At 38.3% G+C, this 23855-nt stretch overlaps 1 protein-coding gene across 1 annotated transcript; it reads left to right on the plus strand.

Annotated features, from left to right (window-relative positions):
* Positions 1–1924: 1924 nt before the first annotated feature.
* On the plus strand, positions 1925–22939 carry LOC145958308 (uncharacterized). The gene is made up of 2 exons (XM_083075222.1): positions 1925–16434; positions 17078–22939. Exons 1-2 carry the CDS (start codon positions 15625–15627, stop codon positions 17561–17563), a joined length of 1296 nt encoding a protein of 431 aa, XP_082931348.1. The 5' UTR covers positions 1925–15624; the 3' UTR covers positions 17564–22939.
* Positions 22940–23855: the final 916 nt, after the last annotated feature.

A 23855-nucleotide genomic window follows, 5' to 3' on the forward strand; every position in this document is an offset into this window, starting at 1 on the left:
ATTCCATTGATCCTTCAAAAGAAGTGAAACCACAATTAGGGGAGTAAAAATTAAAACTTAACTATGCAATCCTTAGTACATAATTTGTTGAATGAAGGTGCTTAGGGCAAAAGGGAAGAGCCAAAGAGGCATCACCATTTAAAATTTATTGACCCACGCAATTCATTCACCAAATCATCTAACTTAGGATTGGGTGCCTTTTATTCAATGATGGCTTTTAAAAAAGGTGCTCATCCTCCATTGCCATCTTTCTTTGGCACCAAAGAAAAGAGGATGGCACAAGGGTTAAGGTTCACTTGAACCTAGCCCTTTTTCTTCAAAGGAAAAATTCTTTTTATCTTTTCTTTTCTTTTTGTTTTTGTTTTTGCTTTTCTCTTCATCATCTTTCTTAGCCTTTAGTTTGAGTTGGTCCTCATTCACTTGAGAGGGTGAGAGAGGACACCACACAAACTTCTTACCTAAGTGTTGGAAACTTATTTTATTGGTTAGGCCATCATGGATTATGTGCTTGTCAAATTGCCATGGCCTCCCAAGCAAGACATGACTAACCTCTAATGGCACTATGTCACACAAAACATTTTCTTTATAGTTGCCAATAGAGATTGGGATGCTTGCTTGTTGGTTAACTACAACACCTCTATCCTCATTGATCCATTGCATTTTGTAAGGTTTAGGATGAGGTTTTGTAGTCAAGGCTAACTTATCAACCAATCTAGTACTACAACAATTTGAAGTAGACCCACTATCGACAATGAGAGAACAAGTACTTTCTAAGACATTGCATTTTGTTTGAAACAAGTTCTCTCTTTGTGATTGGTCAATTTCACTAGATTGATTGTTAAGGAGCCTTCTAACCAACAATAGGTCTCCTTTACAAGGTAAGATTTCTTCCTCGGAATCTATGGCTTCTCCTTCACTACTAGAGGAAGAAGAAGTAGCTTCATCAAGGCTACTATAGTGGTCTTGGGCTTTTAAAACCATAGTTTTCTTTGTAGGACATTGGGAAGCAATATGTCCTCTTCCAAGACACTTGAAGCACTTGATTTCACTTGACTTAGACTCTTTGGAAGGTGCTTTAAAAGATGATTTTTCTTTTTCTTTTTCTTCCTTGGGATAAGGTAGGGAAGAGTGGCCCTCCTTCTTAAAACTCTTGGAATAAGAGGGAGTGGAGTCTTTTCGAAAAGGTTTTCTTGTAAGTTGATGCTCCACTCTTGAGCAAAGTTGAACAAGTTCATTCAAATCCCTATAAGGTAGAAGTTCAACTTTGTCTCTTATCTCAAGATTAAGACCACTTTGAAATCTAGAGATTGTGGTCCTTTCTTCTTCCCTTATCCCAGCTCTCATCATGAGTAGCTCCATAGATTGCCTATATTCTTCCACACTTGATGACCCTTGTTTCAATCTTTGGAGCTTATCCATAAGCTCTCGGTCATAGTATGGAGGAATATGCCTCCTTCTTAAGGCACTACGGAGCTCATTCCAATATTGGATTGGGGGCTCATGATTTATTCTCCTTTCTTTTTCTAAGGAGGTCCACCAATACATAGCATGCCCTTGGAAGCTAAGGGTTGCTAAAGAAACCTTCCTATCTTCACTTATTCCATGGCAAGAGAAAAGTTGCTCAACTTTCATTTCCCAATCTAAATAATTTTCAACATTATCCTTGCCATGAAATGGGGGAAGATTGATGTTAGGTTCCCTATTGGAGGACTCCCTATTTCTATAATGTCTTGGGGGCCTTTGATAGTAATCATCATTGTGATGACTACTAAAGAAGATATCACTTGGAGGTTGGGTATGATGCCCTTCCTCCTCATGAGCACTTGCATACATGTGCCCCTTTCCTCTTGAGGGTTGAGGAGAAGTGACTTTTGGTCTTGAACCACTAGCCTCTTCTCCCACAACTAATCTTTCAAGTAATCTTTTTATTTCCTCATTGTTTCTTTCAAACTCTTTTTCTTTTCTTCTAATTTCTTCCTCTCTTTTTATATTTTCTTCCTCTTTTCTTCTTAGGTAATCTTTCAATTGCCTAAGCTCATCCCTAACACTAGACCTAGAACTATGCGAATTATGACCATGTACACTAGAATGCTCACTCATCTTTGATCAAAAGGTTTTCACAAAATTTTCACAAAGAGTTAAAAAGGGTTTCACAAAGATTGAGTGATAAAAAGGTTTTCACAAAAAGTTTTGAAGGTGCAAGATAAGTAGAAAAGGCCTAAGTATACAAATTGAACCTTCAAGGGGAGGTGGACTACAAAGAATCACTTAATAACCAAGCCCTTTTCAAGTAAAAATTACTAAGCCCTTTTTACCTTTCTTACAAAAACAATTTTGACACTACCAAGTGTGTGTGTGCACGCACCCCTAGTAGGCAAAAGAATTAAGCCTTCTAAACGTTTTGGAAGCAAAAGTAAAAATCCTAGACAATTATACTAGTAAAACTATAAAGCATGCAATGGAAAGCAATTTAGAACATACACTAGTCGAGGTCCTAGTGAAGGTTTTCAAATCACCTTCTCTACACGCTCTAAAACCCAAGTTGAAGAGGTTTAAAATGGCCAAAATTACAAACCAAATGGAAGAAATGAGTGGCCTAAAACAAAGAGGCCGAAAGCAAGTAAAAACAAGGTAAACAAGAAATTAAGTCTTCAACTCCTCCTCTTGTGGTTCCTTCACAATGAGCAAACGAATTAGCACCTCTCCAAAGTGTTTACTCTCCTTTGGTTTAGTGAAAACCCTTCCAAAGGCTGGGTTGGGTTTTGGTTCACTCCTCCACTCAATCCACCAAAGGATTGCTACTTTGCTAGATAGGTGCTTCACCTACAATCAATGAAAACCAACCAAGAGCAAGAGTTCCAAAAAGATAAAACTGAAAAGGCACAATTAGGAAAGCTAAACTCAAAGAGAATTTATGGAGACAAACAAAAGAGGCCAAAAGAAAGACAAGCAAAAAATTAAGACTCAATCAATAAAAGATAGCACTCAAAAGAATAAACCTAGAATGGCACTAGAATGGGTTTGTGTTTAAGTTTCACTTGCTTAAATCTTTTAATGTTTTCGGTCCAGCCAAGGTATAAGTCCCAAAAATATGTCCAAATTGTCAAATGTCCAACTCCAAATGCAAAGGTAATGGTCCAAGTCCACAAGTCTAGCAACAATTCCTTTTTGTCCAAGATTTTTGTTCTTGTTCTTTTTGGTCACGGCAATTGGCCTTTTAATTGTCCTTGGGTCAATTTTTTTTTTTAACTTTTTTTTCAGCCCAATTAGTTGCTTAGGTTTTGCACTTGTGGTGGCACAAAAATTAGGTCAAAAATATGTAGCATAGGAGCAAGACAAGTGGCGCATCCTTAGAGGTTCTTTAAGGAATATTTTGAGTGGAATTAGTTTTGTACTATTTAGGTCAAGTTGTTTTAGCACAAAATATCCAGCACCTCTTAGATTCTTTTAGGGTTCTTGGAAAACAAGAAAGCAACTTAGACAAGTGAAAATGCAAGGGTAAAGATGGGCGGTTTTTCTAGCATGTGCAAGAAGGTTCACACATGGAAAATCATGGCAACATAGAACATGCTAGAAGCTATTAGCATGCATGAATGACCTAGATAGGAATTCTATATGACACGCCCACTTAAGATGTATGCATCATGGTATTTTTCATGTTTTCATGCAAGGTGTTTGGGCACATACATGGAAAATATGTAAGACAAAATATAGGAAGTAAAAATGACAAAACAATAGGTAGATTCAAAAAGAAAAATGCATGAACATGTAATACTCAACCTAGCATAGAAATATGACAACCTAACAATGGAACCTAAAACATGGAAGGTTCAAGGAAAACAAGTATGAACCACACAAAAATATTCGGTCAAGAGAGGAGAAGAAGAGAAATGACCGAATACCAAAAAATAGAGAACAAAGAAGACTCAAAGGAAAATAAGGAAGGAAAACATTTACCCTTGAAGAACCATGGCTCTGATACCACTTGATGGAAGGTGGCTTAGTTCCATGCACGCCCTTGATCTTGGTTCAACAAGGGAGACTCCAAAAGATGATGAAAAATGAAGGAGATGGTGGCGGAAGCACAAAGGTGAAGGTGAAGAGGGTTTGCTCAAGGTTGTTTCATCCAAGTGTAGGATGAAACCTATTTAGGGTTTTGCTTTTATGGTGGAGATGGGAGGAGGTTAGCCAAAGGCAACCTAGTGCTAAGGAAAAGGTTGGTGTTTAGGGTGATGGAGGTGGCGCACAAGGTGTATGGGAGGTGTTTGGTGGGGTGTTGCTCCTTTTGGCTAGCTCACTTCACTAAGGTTGGTGAAGGCCACCCAAGGTAGGCCAAACTCACTCACTCACGGTGGTGGAAGGAGGAGGAGAAGGGGAGGAGGCCGTGGAGTTCCTAGAGACTAAGGAGAATGACAATGAGGCAAAATGCACACTCAATATCATTAATATCCAAAGTATCTACAAGGAGCTAGACTAGGGGAATATATAGGAAGGCTTGCATTTAGGGTTGCATTTAGGGTGAGTGGCCGAATTTCACTAGGGAGAAATGCACCCTAAATGAAATGCCAAATGCAACCCTAGATGCTACTTGGTGGCCAAGTTTGGCATCTTTAAGGGTTTAGGTTGGCTACAACAAGGTGCATGATAAGTCCATGCATCCTTGGCCCTCCAATTGGGCCTAAGCCTACCTAACACCAAAAAAATGACCAAACAACACCACTAAGTGTGCGTCACCTCCTTAATGGATGCACCCTAGCCCAATTAAAATCCTAAGCATCTAAATTACCCCAAAATACAAGGGCCAAAAATGGGAAATACAAAGAAATAAATCCTAGGACTAAAATACCCCAAAATACAAGGGTAAAAATGGAATAAAGCAATAAATTCTATACTACTCAAATTAGCCATAGTCATGAACCATGTGATGGGTCTCACATGAAGTGAAGTACCAAGGATGGTCCTCCATCAATGACCTAGGGAGTTTTCTTTCCCTTCTCCTTCTTTACTTTTATTGCACTTGTCAAGATTTATTGATTATTCTAATTGCTTTGATCTTCTGTTTGGGCCACATTGGGACAATGTGTGATTTAAGTGTGGGGGAGGAACTATTTTAGTTATATGTTTGTAGGTTTAATTTTTATTTTTGGGTCTAGGTTTTATGTTTAGTGTTCTGTACAGCTTTGCATGTTTCTCTGTGAATTCTGGGTTTTGATTGTTTGTAGGCACTTACTTCATTCTTGGATAGGAGTTTCTTGATACTATATGGTTTGAAATCCCTGTTTTTCTATGCTTGGAAAGATGATTTTGAGGTTTGAGAAGTTGTTTTAATTGTGACAGATATACCCTGTGTGAGGATTTGAGCCACTCTCTGTTCTTTCTTGTGTGTTATGCCTCTTGATTGCTTGCACAGTTGCCTTGTCTTGACTCTGTTTGATACTTCTTGATTCACATGCATGTTTGGATTTGATTAAGGCATTTTGATTCTCATAAGCCTCTAGCCAAATAAGCCTACCTTGAATTAAATCCTCTGATAATCCCTGCTGAGCCTATTTTCCCTTCTTTGTTTCAAGCTCATTACAATCCTTAAGTGAAAAAAAAAAAAAATTGATTACCTTAACCTTAGGGAGTTTTGGAGCTTTGGAATTGTTTTGGGAATAAGTTCTTGAATAAGTGTGGGGGTGTGTGTATGTTTCATTGGATGATATATATTGACTAGTTGATTCCTTATGCTGTACATTTTACTTCTCTGCATGTTATCTTTTCTCATTTCAAAATTCGTGTGTACTGTTCACTATGTAATTTTCGTTAAAAAAAAAAAAAAAAAAGAAGTTGTTTGAGGCAAGAGAAAGAGGATTGATCATCATAGAGGTCATTAGAGGTTTCTGGGTTTGTTTCTTGTGCACATTCTTGACTTATTCCCCATTGCTCCTCTAGTTCCTCTGGTTTGTAGTTACTTATCCCATATGTTTTCCTCTACCCTGTCCTTGGCCTCATTCCAACCCTAAAAAGACCTTTTGATCCTTATGTGCATGTTTATTGGGTGTTGATTTTAGAGGCTTGCCAAGTCTATCTGTTGCTTGTTTTTCATGAGTGCTTTGAGAGTATACAGTTGCCTAGACACTTGAGAGATACAGTGATACAGTGCATCTTGTGAGGTTCTGTTGCTTTTGAATCACCTCTTGAGCTGATTGATTGTCTTGCCATGTTTTGAAATGCTTGGATGATTTCCATAAGTATCTGGTTTCTCTGACTCTTTATATGTTGGATGTTGTCTACTTCTTTCCTTTTCCCAAGATTCATTGAGGATTATGTAAACCTGTTTGTTTTCTTGTGTGTATTGTTGTCTCTGTTTCTTCCTGTTTCGTCACTTTCTTTGATATATTTGGAATTGTTCTTTGCTTTGCTTTCTTGATTTTGCCCAGGAGTGCAAAAAGCTAAGTGTGGGGGTATTTGATAAGTCATAATTTGATATGTATCTTATCCTTCAATTTAGCTATTTTACATTCCATTCATGGTTAATTATAGGATTTAGATAGATATGTGTGTTGTTGGGCCAAATTGGATAGTTGGGAATTATTATTCTAAATTTTCGCTGTTTTTGGGCTGATGAACATGTCTCGGTCTTCAGGGCATAACTTGGGCTGTAGTGATCCAAATGGTGAAAACTCGGTGGCCCTGGAAAGCTGAGACAAAGACCTAGAACTTTGCAGAAGGAACCGTGTTCAAATTCGTTCATCTAGAAGGACAATTTCGGTGGTCAAAAATCGGTGCGGAAATGGCATCCAACTCATCCCACCAACAACACCAACTCATCCCATTTCGTTTTGTCTTAGCTTTTTCCCATTATTTTATATTTCTTTTGTGTTAGATGAAGGCTATAAATAGGCCTTCACTTCTCCATTGTAAGACATCCCTGAATACACCTTCAAATAAGTTACTCTTGGGTGTTCTTCTTCCTCCCTTCTCTTTGTTTTCTTTGAGTTTATTTTCTCTGTTGTAGTTGTAGTTTATGTTTTATTGTCCTTTCCTTTTGTATGCATTTTAATTCTGTTCTTTGCCTCCTCCATGGAAGGCTAGATTGTAGTACTCTTTAACTTGATTTAATGCATTTTCATTTTCCTTGCATTTTCATTTCTAGTTCAAATTTAATGGAAGGCTAAAACCATTGGGTTGGCTTCTTGTTATGGATTGTAATCTCTGTTTGAGGTTGGGTATGTTTGTGTGTCTCTGTTCTACTTTGTTCTTCTTCATTCAACCTCTATATTAGTATGTCCATGCTTAATGGGCTATGCTTAATGACACAGTTGCTTAATCTGTGAAGAGGTTGATGTTGTATACGTTTTCTTAATTCGTGTAGGGAAATCTTGAGTTAATCTTCGCTTAGTTGGTTAACTCGGATGGAACAAGGATTAAGTAGTTAATAGAGCAATCTTATTGTAAATCAAGGATAAGAGAGTTACAATCCGAACAAGGAGCCAATCTATTTTACTTATTGTGTTATCTGTATTTTATTGTGTTATAAACTTAAAATTTAAACAACCAAAATTCCCCCCCCACTTCGTGTGTTTAAGCCTTTGACAGAGAAAAATGGTCCTTGAGAGACGACCTAGGACAACTTCCTAGTACTACATTTAATTGTTTTTATTTGACCGGATACGACTTCGATCAAATTTGGCGCCGTTGCCGGGGACCATCAGTTCTGTTATAGGCTGTGTGTTTGTGTGTTATTTGTTCTGTTGTGTGTTTTGGAGCTCTGATATGTTATGTGTGTAGTGTATTATTGTTGCTACTATTATTTTGTTGCTGCACACGAATTTAATTTCAAATTTATGGCTTTAATGTGGATTAGCTTAGGGTTTAATTTACTAGCTAGTAGCTAATTAGCTTTGGTTGGATTTCTTAATGTGGATAGCAATGTCTCTTTGAGGTTAATGGTATTGTAATATTGTTTTTGAGTTGAATTACATTCCATAATCTCTAATTAAGTTCTTAATGAATGGTTCTTATATTTTCGCTTAGTTAATTGACGAACCATTATTAATTTCACAAGTCATATAATTGGATTTTCGCTTAGTTAACGAGATTATGTGAATTGTGATGAGATTTACAAATAGAGAATTGAAGTGGGTTGTGTAAGTGCTTAACTGCAACTTACTTTGTTTAATTCTTAATTAATCTTCGCTTAGTTGGTTAATTAGGAGCTCGAATGTGATTTAACTCAATAACTTGCATGTTTAGATTAATTGAGGATAAGAGGTCAAGCTATCTAGTTAAGGAATCCAACTGTTTAGTTTATTGTTTGTTACCGTTTGAATATTGTCATTTATTTGTTTTTTTTTTATAATCAAAACCCCCTTTTTTTTTAATTTCCGTTGAGTTGTGACGGCTCATAAAAAAATTTGGAGTATGGAAGTTGGTGACATAGTAGTTCGGTTCAATATTCTTGATTCGAAATGTCCATTTGAGGATCATTCTGTTTTCCGAGCCAAATTACTTTCTCATCCTGATTACATTGATTTCCTTGAATTCCTTGATTTTGTTGAAGATGAGTGTATATCTGATTTTGCACTTAATATTGATTTTCCATCTTTGATGGACACTCATCATGTTTGTTCTGATTCCATGAGATGCGCTATCTGTGTTGAAATTGAAAATGCTTTGCATCCACATTCTTTAGATACACTTGTATCCATGGATATTGAGGGCGGTTCTATTTTAATTGATACATATAACCCCTTTAGTGAGGTGCATTCTGCACAAGCACACTTTCTTTTTGCAGGTTCTTATTTTGTGCCACCACCTCCATTGAGGAAGGATCATTATCCACCACCCTTTGATGATTGGCTGTTGGAGATTTCACACCCGCCGCACCACTCCCATTGCCATCTTTCACCTGATGCTATTTCCAATGCCATCTCTGCAGTGTCTTGGCATCCACCATGACCTAGGGAGTTTTCTTTCCCTTCTCCTTCTTTACTTTTATTGCACTTGTCAAGATTTATTGATTATTCTAATTGCTTTGATCTTCTGTTTGGGCCACATTGGGACAATGTGTGATTTAAGTGTGGGGGAGGAACTATTTTAGTTATATGTTTGTAGGTTTAATTGTTATTTTTGGGTCTAGGTTTTATGTTTAGTGTTCTGTACAGCTTTGCATGTTTCTCTGTGAATTCTGGGTTTTGATTGTTTGTAGGCACTTACTTCATTCTTGGATAGGAGTTTCTTGATACTATATGGTTTGAAATCCCTGTTTTTCTATGCTTGGAAAGATGATTTTGAGGTTTGAGAAGTTGTTTTAATTGTGACAGATATACCCTGTGTGAGGATTTGAGCCACTCTCTGTTCTTTCTTGTGTGTTATGCCTCTTGATTGCTTGCACAGTTGCCTTGTCTTGACTCTGTTTGATACTTCTTGATTCACATGCATGTTTGGATTTGATTAAGGCATTTTGATTCTCATAAGCCTCTAGCCAAATAAGCCTACCTTGAATTAAATCCTCTGATAATCCCTGCTGAGCCTATTTTCCCTTCTTTGTTTCAAGCTCATTACAATCCTTAAGTGAAAAAAAAAAAAATTGATTACCTTAACCTTAGGGAGTTTTGGAGCTTTGGAATTGTTTTGGGAATAAGTTCTTGAATAAGTGTGGGGGTGTGTGTATGTTTCATTGGATGATATATATTGACTAGTTGATTCCTTATGCTGTACATTTTACTTCTCTGCATGTTATCTTTTCTCATTTCAAAATTCGTGTGTACTGTTCACTATGTAATTTTCGTTAAAAAAAAAAAAAAAAAAGAAGTTGTTTGAGGCAAGAGAAAGAGGATTGATCATCATAGAGGTCATTAGAGGTTTCTGGGTTTGTTTCTTGTGCACATTCTTGACTTATTCCCCATTGCTCCTCTAGTTCCTCTGGTTTGTAGTTACTTATCCCATATGTTTTCCTCTACCTTGTCCTTGGCCTCATTCCAACCCTAAAAAGACCTTTTGATCCTTATGTGCATGTTTATTGGGTGTTGATTTTAGAGGCTTGCCAAGTCTATCTGTTGCTTGTTTTTCATGAGTGCTTTGAGAGTATACAGTTGCCTAGACACTTGAGAGATACAGTGATACAGTGCATCTTGTGAGGTTCTGTTGCTTTTGAATCACCTCTTGAGCTGATTGATTGTCTTGCCATGTTTTGAAATGCTTGGATGATTTCCATAAGTATCTGGTTTCTCTGACTCTTTATATGTTGGATGTTGTCTACTTCTTTCCTTTTCCCAAGATTCATTGAGGATTATGTAAACCTGTTTGTTTTCTTGTGTGTATTGTTGTCTCTGTTTCTTCCTGTTTCGTCACTTTCTTTGATATATTTGGAATTGTTCTTTGCTTTGCTTTCTTGATTTTGCCCAGGAGTGCAAAAAGCTAAGTGTGGGGGTATTTGATAAGTCATAATTTGATATGTATCTTATCCTTCAATTTAGCTATTTTACATTCCATTCATGGTTAATTATAGGATTTAGATAGATATGTGTGTTGTTGGGCCAAATTGGATAGTTGGGAATTATTATTCTAAATTTTCGCTGTTTTTGGGCTGATGAACATGTCTCGGTCTTCAGGGCATAACTTGGGCTGTAGTGATCCAAATGGTGAAAACTCGGTGGCCCTGGAAAGCTGAGACAAAGACCTAGAACTTTGCAGAAGGAACCGTGTTCAAATTCGTTCATCTAGAAGGACAATTTCGGTGGTCAAAAATCGGTGCGGAAATGGCATCCAACTCATCCCACCAACAACACCAACTCATCCCATTTCGTTTTGTCTTAGCTTTTTCCCATTATTTTATATTTCTTTTGTGTTAGATGAAGGCTATAAATAGGCCTTCACTTCTCCATTGTAAGACATCCCTGAATACACCTTCAAATAAGTTACTCTTGGGTGTTCTTCTTCCTCCCTTCTCTTTGTTTTCTTTGAGTTTATTTTCTCTGTTGTAGTTGTAGTTTATGTTTTATTGTCCTTTCCTTTTGTATGCATTTTAATTCTGTTCTTTGCCTCCTCCATGGAAGGCTAGATTGTAGTACTCTTTAACTTGATTTAATGCATTTTCATTTTCCTTGCATTTTCATTTCTAGTTCAAATTTAATGGAAGGCTAAAACCATTGGGTTGGCTTCTTGTTATGGATTGTAATCTCTGTTTGAGGTTGGGTATGTTTGTGTGTCTCTGTTCTACTTTGTTCTTCTTCATTCAACCTCTATATTAGTATGTCCATGCTTAATGGGCTATGCTTAATGACACAGTTGCTTAATCTGTGAAGAGGTTGATGTTGTATACGTTTTCTTAATTCGTGTAGGGAAATCTTGAGTTAATCTTCGCTTAGTTGGTTAACTCGGATGGAACAAGGATTAAGTAGTTAATAGAGCAATCTTATTGTAAATCAAGGATAAGAGAGTTACAATCCGAACAAGGAGCCAATCTATTTTACTTATTGTGTTATCTGTATTTTATTGTGTTATAAACTTAAAATTTAAACAACCAAAATTCCCCCCCCACTTCGTGTGTTTAAGCCTTTGACAGAGAAAAATGGTCCTTGAGAGACGACCTAGGACAACTTCCTAGTACTACATTTAATTGTTTTTATTTGACCGGATACGACTTCGATCAAATTTGGCGCCGTTGCCGGGGACCATCAGTTCTGTTATAGGCTGTGTGTTTGTGTGTTATTTGTTCTGTTGTGTGTTTTGGAGCTCTGATATGTTATGTGTGTAGTGTATTATTGTTGCTACTATTATTTTGTTGCTGCACACGAATTTAATTTCAAATTTATGGCTTTAATGTGGATTAGCTTAGGGTTTAATTTACTAGCTAGTAGCTAATTAGCTTTGGTTGGATTTCTTAATGTGGATAGCAATGTCTCTTTGAGGTTAATGGTATTGTAATATTGTTTTTGAGTTGAATTACATTCCATAATCTCTAATTAAGTTCTTAATGAATGGTTCTTATATTTTCGCTTAGTTAATTGACGAACCATTATTAATTTCACAAGTCATATAATTGGGTTTTCGCTTAGTTAACGAGATTATGTGAATTGTGATGAGATTTACAAATAGAGAATTGAAGTGGGTTGTGTAAGTGCTTAACTGCAACTTACTTTGTTTAATTCTTAATTAATCTTCGCTTAGTTGGTTAATTAGGAGCTCGAATGTGATTTAACTCAATAACTTGCATGTTTAGATTAATTGAGGATAAGAGGTCAAGCTATCTAGTTAAGGAATCCAACTGTTTAGTTTATTGTTTGTTACCGTTTGAATATTGTCATTTATTTGTTTTTTTTTTATAATCAAAACCCCCTTTTTTTTTAATTTCCGTTGAGTTGTGACGGCTCATAAAAAAATTTGGAGTATGGAAGTTGGTGACATAGTAGTTCGGTTCAATATTCTTGATTCGAAATGTCCATTTGAGGATCATTCTGTTTTCCGAGCCAAATTACTTTCTCATCCTGATTACATTGATTTCCTTGAATTCCTTGATTTTGTTGAAGATGAGTGTATATCTGATTTTGCACTTAATATTGATTTTCCATCTTTGATGGACACTCATCATGTTTGTTCTGATTCCATGAGATGCGCTATCTGTGTTGAAATTGAAAATGCTTTGCATCCACATTCTTTAGATACACTTGTATCCATGGATATTGAGGGCGGTTCTATTTTAATTGATACATATAACCCCTTTAGTGAGGTGCATTCTGCACAAGCACACTTTCTTTTTGCAGGTTCTTATTTTGTGCCACCACCTCCATTGAGGAAGGATCATTATCCACCACCCTTTGATGATTGGCTGTTGGAGATTTCACACCCGCCGCACCACTCCCATTGCCATCTTTCACCTGATGCTATTTCCAATGCCATCTCTGCAGTGTCTTGGCATCCACCATGACCTAGGGAGTTTTCTTTCCCTTCTCCTTCTTTACTTTTATTGCACTTGTCAAGATTTATTGATTATTCTAATTGCTTTGATCTTCTGTTTGGGCCACATTGGGACAATGTGTGATTTAAGTGTGGGGGAGGAACTATTTTAGTTATATGTTTGTAGGTTTAATTGTTATTTTTGGGTCTAGGTTTTATGTTTAGTGTTCTGTACAGCTTTGCATGTTTCTCTGTGAATTCTGGGTTTTGATTGTTTGTAGGCACTTACTTCATTCTTGGATAGGAGTTTCTTGATACTATATGGTTTGAAATCCCTGTTTTTCTATGCTTGGAAAGATGATTTTGAGGTTTGAGAAGTTGTTTTAATTGTGACAGATATACCCTGTGTGAGGATTTGAGCCACTCTCTGTTCTTTCTTGTGTGTTATGCCTCTTGATTGCTTGCACAGTTGCCTTGTCTTGACTCTGTTTGATACTTCTTGATTCACATGCATGTTTGGATTTGATTAAGGCATTTTGATTCTCATAAGCCTCTAGCCAAATAAGCCTACCTTGAATTAAATCCTCTGATAATCCCTGCTGAGCCTATTTTCCCTTCTTTGTTTCAAGCTCATTACAATCCTTAAGTGAAAAAAAAAAAAAAAATTGATTACCTTAACCTTAGGGAGTTTTGGAGCTTTGGAATTGTTTTATGAATAAGTTCTTGAAGAAGTGTGGGGGTGTGTGTATGTTTCATTGGATGATATATATTGACTAGTTGATTCCTTATGCTGTACATTTTACTTCTCTGCATGTTATCTTTTCTCATTTCAAAATTCGTGTGTACTGTTCACTATGTAATTTTCGTTAAAAAAAAAAAAAAAAAAGTTGTTTGAGGCAAGAGAAAGAGGATTGATCATCATAGAGGTCATTAGAGGTTTCTGGGTTTGTTTCTTGTGCACATTCTTGACTTATTCCCCATTGCTCCTCTAGTTCCTCTGGTTTGTAGTTACTTATCCCATATGTTTTCCTCTACCCTGTCCTTGGCCTCATTCCAACCCTAAAAAGACCTTTTGATCCTTATGTGCATGTTTATTGGGTGTTGATTTTAGAGGCTTGCCAAGTCTATCTGTTGCTTGTTTTTCATGAGTGCTTTGAGAGTATACAGTTGCCTAGACACTTGAGAGATACAGTGATACAGTGCATCTTGTGAGGTTCTGTTGCTTTTGAATCACCTCTTGAGCTGATTGATTGTCTTGCCATGTTTTGAAATGCTTGGATGATTTCCATAAGTATCTGGTTTCTCTGACTCTTTATATGTTGGATGTTGTCTACTTCTTTCCTTTTCCCAAGATTCATTGAGGATTATGTAAACCTGTTTGTTTTCTTGTGTGTATTGTTGTCTCTGTTTCTTCCTGTTTCGTCACTTTCTTTGATATATTTGGAATTGTTCTTTGCTTTGCTTTCTTGATTTTGCCCAGGAGTGCAAAAAGCTAAGTGTGGGGGTATTTGATAAGTCATAATTTGATATGTATCTTATCCTTCAATTTAGCTATTTTACATTCCATTCATGGTTAATTATAGGATTTAGATAGATATGTGTGTTGTTGGGCCAAATTGGATAGTTGGGAATTATTATTCTAAATTTTCGCTGTTTTTGGGCTGATGAACATGTCTCGGTCTTCAGGGCATAACTTGGGCTGTAGTGATCCAAATGGTGAAAACTCGGTGGCCCTGGAAAGCTGAGACAAAGACCTAGAACTTTGCAGAAGGAACCGTGTTCAAATTCGTTCATCTAGAAGGACAATTTCGGTGGTCAAAAATCGGTGCGGAAATGGCATCCAACTCATCCCACCAACAACACCAACTCATCCCATTTCGTTTTGTCTTAGCTTTTTCCCATTATTTTATATTTCTTTTGTGTTAGATGAAGGCTATAAATAGGCCTTCACTTCTCCATTGTAAGACATCCCTGAATACACCTTCAAATAAGTTACTCTTGGGTGTTCTTCTTCCTCCCTTCTCTTTGTTTTCTTTGAGTTTATTTTCTCTGTTGTAGTTGTAGTTTATGTTTTATTGTCCTTTCCTTTTGTATGCATTTTAATTCTGTTCTTTGCCTCCTCCATGGAAGGCTAGATTGTAGTACTCTTTAACTTGATTTAATGCATTTTCATTTTCCTTGCATTTTCATTTCTAGTTCAAATTTAATGGAAGGCTAAAACCATTGGGTTGGCTTCTTGTTATGGATTGTAATCTCTGTTTGAGGTTGGGTATGTTTGTGTGTCTCTGTTCTACTTTGTTCTTCTTCATTCAACCTCTATATTAGTATGTCCATGCTTAATGGGCTATGCTTAATGACACAGTTGCTTAATCTGTGAAGAGGTTGATGTTGTATACGTTTTCTTAATTCGTGTAGGGAAATCTTGAGTTAATCTTCGCTTAGTTGGTTAACTCGGATGGAACAAGGATTAAGTAGTTAATAGAGTAATCTTATTGTAAATCAAGGATAAGAGAGTTACAATCCGAACAAGGAGCCAATCTATTTTACTTATTGTGTTATCTGTATTTTATTGTGTTATAAACTTAAAATTTAACCAACCAAAATTCCCCCCCCACTTCGTGTGTTTAAGCCTTTGACAGAGAAAAATGGTCCTTGAGAGACGACCTAGGATAACTTCCTAGTACTACATTTAATTGTTTTTATTTGACCGGATACGACTTCGATCACCTGCATTGTCTATTGATGAATTTTTTAGAATTTCGCAATGGATATCTGCTAAAGAAATCTGGGATACTTTGCAAGTCACTCATGAAGGAACAAGTAAAGAGATCAAGAAAGAATACTCTCATAAGAGAATATGAGCTATTTAGAATGCAAAATGGTGAATCTATTTCTAATTTTCAAAAGAGATTTACACACTTGATAAATCACCTTGTTGACCTTGGCAGGAAATTTGAGAAGGAAAAGCTGAATTTAAAAGTGCTGCAATGCTTGGACAGAACATGGCAATCAAAGGTAACAGCCATTGAAGAATCAAAGGATTTGACCTCCTTGACATTAGCTACTCTCTTTGGGAAGTTGAGGGAGCATGAGCAAAAGCTGCACATATTTGATGAACATGAGCAGCAAGATAAGAAAGGAAAAGGAGTGTCATTGAAAGCCTTGAAATCTGCCAAAGGTAAAGAGGTGTGTGAAGAAACAAGCTCCGATGATTCCGAAATCGAGAACTTCAATCTGCTGGTAAAGAAGTTCAGAAAGTTCATGAGAAGAAAGAAGAATTCTCCCTATAAATTCAACAAAAAGACAAACAAGAAAGAGGAATCAAGCACATCCTCCTTCAATTGCTTTGAATGTGGAAAACCGGGACACATGAAAGCTGAGTGTCCAAATCTCTTTAAGAAGCAACAAGAGGAGAAGAAGTCTAAGAAAAATTCAAAAGGAAAGAGAGCCTATATTGCTTGGGAAGACAATGACTCAAGCACAACAAGTGAAGAATCCGAATGTGAGGAGAACAATTTGTGTTTGATGGCTGGAACTGCACAAGACACAATTGTAAGTGACTCTGACCTTGAATCCAATCCTGACTATGATCAGCTTCAAGAAGCTTTTATACAAATTCATGAAGAAGCTGTCAAATTAGGTGCCTTAAATTCAAAGTTGAAAAACAAACTGAAATGGTATGAAAATGCTTTAATTGAAGCTGAACAAGAGCTTGAAGATTTGAAGCATGAGCATGAAAATCTTCAAACTATGTTTAACTTTAGTGAAGCTCACTCCTCAAAAGATGGTTGTGAACATTGCAAAATTTTTGAAAAAGAAAATGCTGATTTAAAATCTACACTTGCAAGGTTCACTAATGGAAATGAAAACTTGAACATTCTTTTGGGAAAACAAAGAAACACTTTTGATAGGAGTGGACTTGGTTTTAACCAAAGTATGAGCATGCCATTTAAGTCAAAGAAAGTAGCTTTTGTGAAAAGTCAAAACTTTAGAAAATTCAAAAGCAACTTTTCTAGACAAACAACTTGTTTTTATTGCTGCAAAAAAGGCCATACAATTAGGAACTGTTATTCTAGGAAATATGGAGTTCCAAATGGAGAGTTGGTTTGGGTTGAAAAGAGTCAAAGGCTGAGAACTAACCTACAAGGACCCTTCACACGGGTACCTAAATTTTTCCTCTGAATGGTTGTTGTAGGAATGCTTGAGGGCCAAAAATCCACTTTGGTATCTTGATAGTGGCTGCTCAAGGCATATGACTGGGGATCCTTCAAAATTCATAAATCTGAAGTTGAAGAATGAAGGGTATGTTACCTATGGTGACAATAATAAGGGAAAAATTCTTGGCCATGGCAATGTTGGTAATCCCTCCTCTCAAACATTGATTGAAAATGTTTTGCTTGTTGATGGCTTGAAACATAATTTGCTGAGTATTAGTCAATTGAGTGATAAAAGCTTTAAAATTGAATTTGATGATACATGTTGCTTGATATGTGATAAAAAGAGTAAAGAAATCAGATTCATTGGTAAAAGAATAGACAATATATATATGCTTGACTTAGAACATTCCATAACAATGTCAAATACTAAGTGTCTAATAACTCAAGAAGAAAATATATGGCTTTGGCATAGGAGAGCTGCACACATTCATATGGATCACCTAAATAAGCTGTGTAGGAAATAATTAGTGGTTGGTCTACCTAAACTCAAGTTTGGAAAAGACAAACTATGTGATGCTTGTCAAAAGGGCAAGCAAGTGAAGGCTAGCTTTAAAAGCAAAAATCAGATTTTCACATCTAGACCTTTGCAATTAATTCACATGGATTTGTTTAGTCCTTCAAGAACCATGAGCTTAGACGGTGTCGCCACCGGCCCGAAACGGGCGTTCGGCATTCGCGATTGATGGTTGGACTCGTTTATTTGTTTAAAAAATAGTGGATTGCTAGAATGACTTATTCTCAAACTGAGACCTCGTCAAACGAGCAATTTTATTAAAAGGCTCACTAATCCATATTAATCCCAAGCGGGACCCTCCATGGATTAGTGGTTTTCATAAAAGGAGGGTTCGTGGAGTCGCCACCAATGTTTTACTCAAAACATTGGAAAAAGGGATAAGGCAATTGATTTAAAAATCAACTTTGGCCACTACAACCAGAGTTGGGTAAGGGAGTCGGTTACGCGTGGGGAAGGTGTTAGCACCCCACGGCGCCCCTTTCGGGTTCCCTATGACAGATTATTTTTAAAAGAACAGTACAAAATTACTAAATTACCCCTATTTATTCTAAGCAATCATAAATTGACTATCTACATGATGACAGTTTAAATATGCACACAGAAAGCAGTAAAAGGAAGGATTGAAGGGAAACCTCTTGAAGCGTGCTTTTATATATTGCAAAGGACTGGGAAGCGTTTTGGCGTTCCCTCGCTCTACAAGCCCGCTCCTCGCTCTCCTAGAACAAAATTTTAACTAAGGGAATCAAAAAAATTTCCCCTCGACTAAGTTCGATCCTCAAGCAAAATGGCTCGGGGCTCAAGAACTTCGTCGGATCGACTCCCAGAGAGATTTCTAAGGCAGAACACTGCTCAAAAACCCCAGAATACTCAAGGAGGGAGTCAAAACTGAGTGAAAAAGTGTGGAATGACGTCCAATTGACGTCATATTTATAGGGAATAGGCGCAATACGGCCTACAGGGGCAATACGGCCGTATTGAAATTTTTGAACTTCAATACGGTCGTATTGAAGTTCAATACGGTCGTATTGAAATTCAGAAATTTCAATACGCCCGTATTGAGTTCGCTGCGGTTGTATTGAAGTGTCAATACGGTCGTATTGACTTCAGTACGACCGTATTGAAGTGTCAATACGGTCGTATTGACTTCAGTACGGCCGTATTGGGCTTTTTCCCTCCACTTCCTTATTTTGAGCTATTCTAAGACCTCTAGACCTACAGAGAACCCTCCTAGGGCCTTCGAGGAGTCCTTCTGGCTGATTATCCTTCAGTCTTCGAGAGTCTTCAAGCTTTATTTCCGACCCGGACAATTTTAGGGGTCTACAGCTGCCCCCCCTTTACTTAGTCGGACGGCCTTTTGGTGTATCGGCTGACAAGTAAAGGAGTTGACCCAACTGTCCGGGTATTGTGCCGACCTTCTGACTTGTAGCGTCTTCCGGTGGAAAAATGTTGAGTAGCCTCTCCAGGTGGGTGCATACCTCGGCGCTTCTGACATCCTCGGTAGCTGAGTTTACCTTCTCCAAGGTCAACTTCACTCGACGCCCGAGCCGGAAGTTGGACATCAACGCGCCTCTGATGACGCTGTTGGTTGAGTACCGCCTCTCCAGGCTTAGCTTCACTCTTTGTTCGAGCCGGAAGCTAAATATCCTTGTGACGACGGTGAGCAGTGTGAGTTTTGCCTCTCCAGGCCTAGTCTCGCTCTTTGTTCGAGCCGGAAACCAAGCACCTTTGTGACGACGGTGAGCAGTGTGAGTTTTGCCTCTCCAGGCCTTGCTTTGCTTGTTGCCCAAGCTGGAAGCTGTAAGTACCGTCTCTCCAGGCTTAGCTTCACTCTTTGTTTGAGCCGGAAGCTAAGTACCTTTGTGACAACGGTAAGCGGTGAGTACCCCTTTTCCAGAGATAGCTTCGCTCATTGCCCGAGCCGGAAGCTGCGTACCTCCGTGTTTGTGACGACGGGGTAGCGTGAATATCTCCTTTCCAGGGATTCGTGATGATTTTGTCTCCACAGTCCACGATGCTGCTTCGACGGTTGTTTTTTGATTTTGTGCCATTAAGGGCTGGATAACGCAGGGATCCGTCTAGGGGATGTGCAGTTACTCATAGGTTCTTGTGTCCCAACTTTCCATTGCGTAGTTGGTTCCCACTGGGGAATTTCTGATTCCTTTGGGTGCAGACACAAAGATGCTCTTTCTGATGTGAGCGGTGCCTTATGATTGGCTGACGTCCTTTCGACGTTGGTGGAGTATCCCGGTTATCCTTGTTCGGGTAACTCTTTTTGATTTTCTGATTTTTTGCTGCCTCTGTGTAGGCTGTTATCCGCTGGGGATTCTGGATGTTGATTTTGTCTCCACAGTCCGCGATGCTGCTTCGACGATTGTTTTTGATTTTTGTGCCACTGAGGGCTGGATAACGCAGGGATCCGTCTAGGGGATGTGCAGTCATTCACAGGTTCCTGTGCCCCAACTTGCATTGCATTGTTGGTACCCTTGGGGAATTTCTGACTCCTTGGGGTATAGACACAGATGCTCTTTCTCTCTGAGTTGAGCAATGCCTTATGTTTGGCTGACGTCCTTTTGACGTAGGTGGAGTATCCCGGTTATCCTTATTCGGGTAACTCTTTTGGTTTTCTGATTTTGCTGCCTCTGTGTAGGCTGTTATCCACTGGGGGATTTTGTCGTTGATTTTGATTAGCCTCTTCTGTTAGGCATATCAGCTTGACGTTTAATGATTGGCTAAAAAGCCAAATTCCGCTTGGGGAATTGTTATTGATTTTTTCTTTGGGTTTTCCTTTTTGAAGGAGTGCCTCTTGTGTAGGCGACTGGGGATTTGAAGTTCAGTGTTCGGCTGGGTGCCAGATTCCGCTTGGGGAATACTTATTGATATTTTTGATTTTTCTCTTTTTTGCAGGGATGCCTCTTGAGTAGGCGATCATCCATTGGGGATTGATGTTGATTGGCCTCTTTTGTTAGGCAGATCATCTTGACGTTCATTTGTTAGGCTGAGAGCCAAATTCCACTTGGGGAATAGTTTATTGGTCTTCCTTTTGAAGAGATGCCTCTTTAGTAGGCGATTGGGGATTTGAAGTTTTTATTCATCCCAGAGTATTATTTAGAAAGCCTCTTCAGGCTTAGCTTCACTCATCGCTTTTGAGTTGGAAAACTATCCTCCATTGGGGAAGTTTAAAGTCCTTAGACATTTTCTTGGATGATCAGGCCTCCTTTGGGGATTTCGCTGATCGCATTCTGATAGCTTTCACTGGGGAATTTGGCCCGTGAGTGTAAGCTTGAGATATCTCTGGGGAATCGAGCCTTTCTAGGCTCAACTATTCTGAAGGAAGAGTATTGTTTCTGCGAGCCTCTCCAGGCTCAATTATTCTGAGGGAGTATTCTTTCTGCGAGCCTCTCCAGGCTCAATTATTCTGAAGGAGTATTATTTCTGCGAGCCTCTCCAGGCTCAATTATTCTGAAGGGAGTATTCTTTCTACGAGCCTCTCCAGGCTCGATTATTCTGAAGGAGTATTATTTCTGCGAGCCTCTCCAGGCTCAATTATTCTGTCTGATCGGGAGAGTATTATTTAGGAAGCCTCTGCAGGCTTAGCCTCACTCAGCGCTTTGAGTCGGAGAGCTATCTTCCACTGAGGAAGTGTTAAGTCCTTTGACTTGTATATACTGTTTGGATGATCGCACTTCCATTGGGGATTGCGTCGATTTTGCTTTGATAGCTCTCGCTGGGGATTCGTTCCGTGAGCTTGAGTTGAGGTTTCTCTGGGGAGTATTATTTCTGCGAGCCTCTCCAGGCTCAATTATTCTTTGATGTGGGGGATGAGGAGTATTGTTTCGGCAAGCCTCTCCAGGCTCAGTTATTCTGTATAAACTGTTTGTCGGATTTTCTGTATCCTTGCCTTTTTTCATTTTTTGGCTTTTTCTGTACAGAATTTAAATTGCTAAAGAAATTAAATTCAGTTATTATGAGAGAGTATTATTTCGGCGAGCCTCTCCAGGCTCAGTTATTTTGAGAGTATTCTTTCGGCAAGCCTCTCCAGGCTCAATTATTCTGAGAGAGTATTATTTCGGCGAGCCTCTCCAGGCTCAGTTATTTTGTGGGAGTATTGTTTCGGCAAGCCTCTCCAGGCTCAGTTATTTTGAGAGTATTCTTTCGGCAAGCCTCTCCAGGCTCAGTTATTCTGAGAGTATTTTTTTCGGCAAGCCTCTCCAGGCTCAGTTATTCTGTATGACGCTGTTGATTTTCTGAATCTTTGCATTTTGTTTGCTGCTGTCATACACAAGCAATTTTTCTATTTTTTCTATTTTATGCAATTGCCTCATGATGAGGTCTTTGAATGTGCAATTAATTGTGCGCGATGCACAAAATGCAAGTTTAATTTATTTTATTTTTGGAAAAATGAATGGCTTCCCCTATCCTCTTCTTCTTGGAGGAATTTTGTCATTGATGTGAGGGAGGATTTCTGTTATTGCCAATACGGCCGTTATTCATTTTAGTATGCCCGTATTGAATTGAAAATTTGTTCATAACCCTAATTTTGGTACGGGCATACTGAACACGATACGGGCGTATTGTTTTTCTGAAGTTTATATATATATATATTTTTTGTTTTTTTCAATAAACAGAGAATAAGTGATCTTCCAGTACACCTATCATCTGTATGCATGTATGCAGTATGATGCACCTAATTCTATTTGATTCTTTTTTCAAAAGAATTAACCGATGCGTTTTTGTGTTTGGATTTTGCCATTCCTCCAGACGGACTGTGCGCTGCCGACTTCTGTAACCGAGGAATGATGCGTATTATTTTTGAGATTTGGTGTTATCAACCAAATGATCCTTCCCTTTCTTTAGAAGATGTGTCAACCCTCCTATTGACCACTATATCTCCATGTTTCCACTAGATTATTCAAAAATCGTTGGGACAAGAGAGAAAAGAAGGAAAGGATATATTTTCAAAAGTTTGTGTTTTAGAGGGGATTATTTTATTTTTGAAAAATTGTTTTTGTAAGCATGGATGGCCAAGGTAGGCTTATTGTGTTTAGGTTTGTTTGTTTAAACACTTATGAGGTTAAGCACATCTTTGTTATTAATGATTGTGCTTTGACAACTTGGATAGCTTTTCTTGAGCCCCTTTGTTGAATTCAATTGATGGTACCATCATGGATTTATTCTGTTTTTTTTTTTGACGGCCCTAACTTTTGCCTAAAACACCCATTTGTGATGTCTTAGCGGGCTTTTGTTTTTGTTCATTATTTTGTAACCCTAATTTTTGCCTAGGTCACCCTTTTGTGGGATTCCTAGCGGGTCTTTTGCTCTTATTTTTGTGCAGCCCCCTTTTTGGGTTTCCTGCCAAGCTTTTTGTCTTTAGGATTTCTTTTATCCATGATGGCACTTATTGATGCCAAGAAAAGGTGCTCCAAGCTGTCATGCACACTTCCACATAAAAATGATGCGGGTTTATTGATTATTAAGACGATTTTAACCTCACTTATGTTCATTCAAACAGGGTTAAATAATGTGGTTTAGAATTTTATTGCAAGCAAGAAAAGAAGCAATAAGAAATTAATGAAGAATGATTTTATTATAATCGCAGCGGAAACATGTGCCCTATCGAGGCTCGGGGGTCGGGCTGTCCCCGAGGAGTGATCTCTAATAGTCACTGAGTCTATACATCCCTATCGGAAGGAGAAGGACACTTGATGACAACAGCTGGCCTTGACGTTTGTGAACCAGCCTTCCTAAAGATCTGGCTTAAAGAACGTCGAGAAGGATCTTGGTTCCTCTTCGTCCTTTGATCTTTGTTAGGGTTGTATCTTAACCCTTGTTTCCCCGGATTGTCTTTGATAATGGGTAGCTCCGGGATTCCTTGGGAGTCCTTGCCTAATTCTTGTCTTGGCAAGTATCCGTTCTTTGTGAGCGTATGAGCTACCTTCTTCATTTCTCGGGGAAACGTTTCAACATTGGCGATTTCCAATGTTTGGAAGGCGGTTTCTAAAGCTTCCTCCGCTGCATCCACATAAAGTATGTTGGACGGCTTGCTGATGAGTATGTCATCTTTAGCTTGTTCGGTCACCGGTTTGTCACCCACTATGAACTTGACTTTCTGGTGGAGCGTAGAAGGAATAGCTTTCGCATCATGAATCCAAGGTCGGCCGAGGAGACAGCTGTATGCGGGAGTGATGTCCATCACTTGGAATTCGACGTTGAAGATAGTGGGTCCAATTTGGATTGGAAGATTG

The sequence above is a fragment of the Cajanus cajan genome, chromosome 5 (genome assembly GCF_000230855.2).
Source record: "Cajanus cajan strain Asha chromosome 5, NIPB_CcT2T_4, whole genome shotgun sequence".
Taxonomy (NCBI): domain Eukaryota; kingdom Viridiplantae; phylum Streptophyta; class Magnoliopsida; order Fabales; family Fabaceae; genus Cajanus; species Cajanus cajan.

Excerpts from the sequence above, each read along its gene's own strand:
- LOC145958308 (XM_083075222.1), top strand. The coding sequence starts at position 15,625 with ATGAATTTTTTAGAATTTCGCAATGGATATCTGCTAAAGAAATCTGGG. Across the intron at positions 16,435-17,077 it reads GAACTGCACAAGACACAATT|GAATGCTTGAGGGCCAAAAA; the intron begins GTAAGTGACTCT and ends TGGTTGTTGTAG.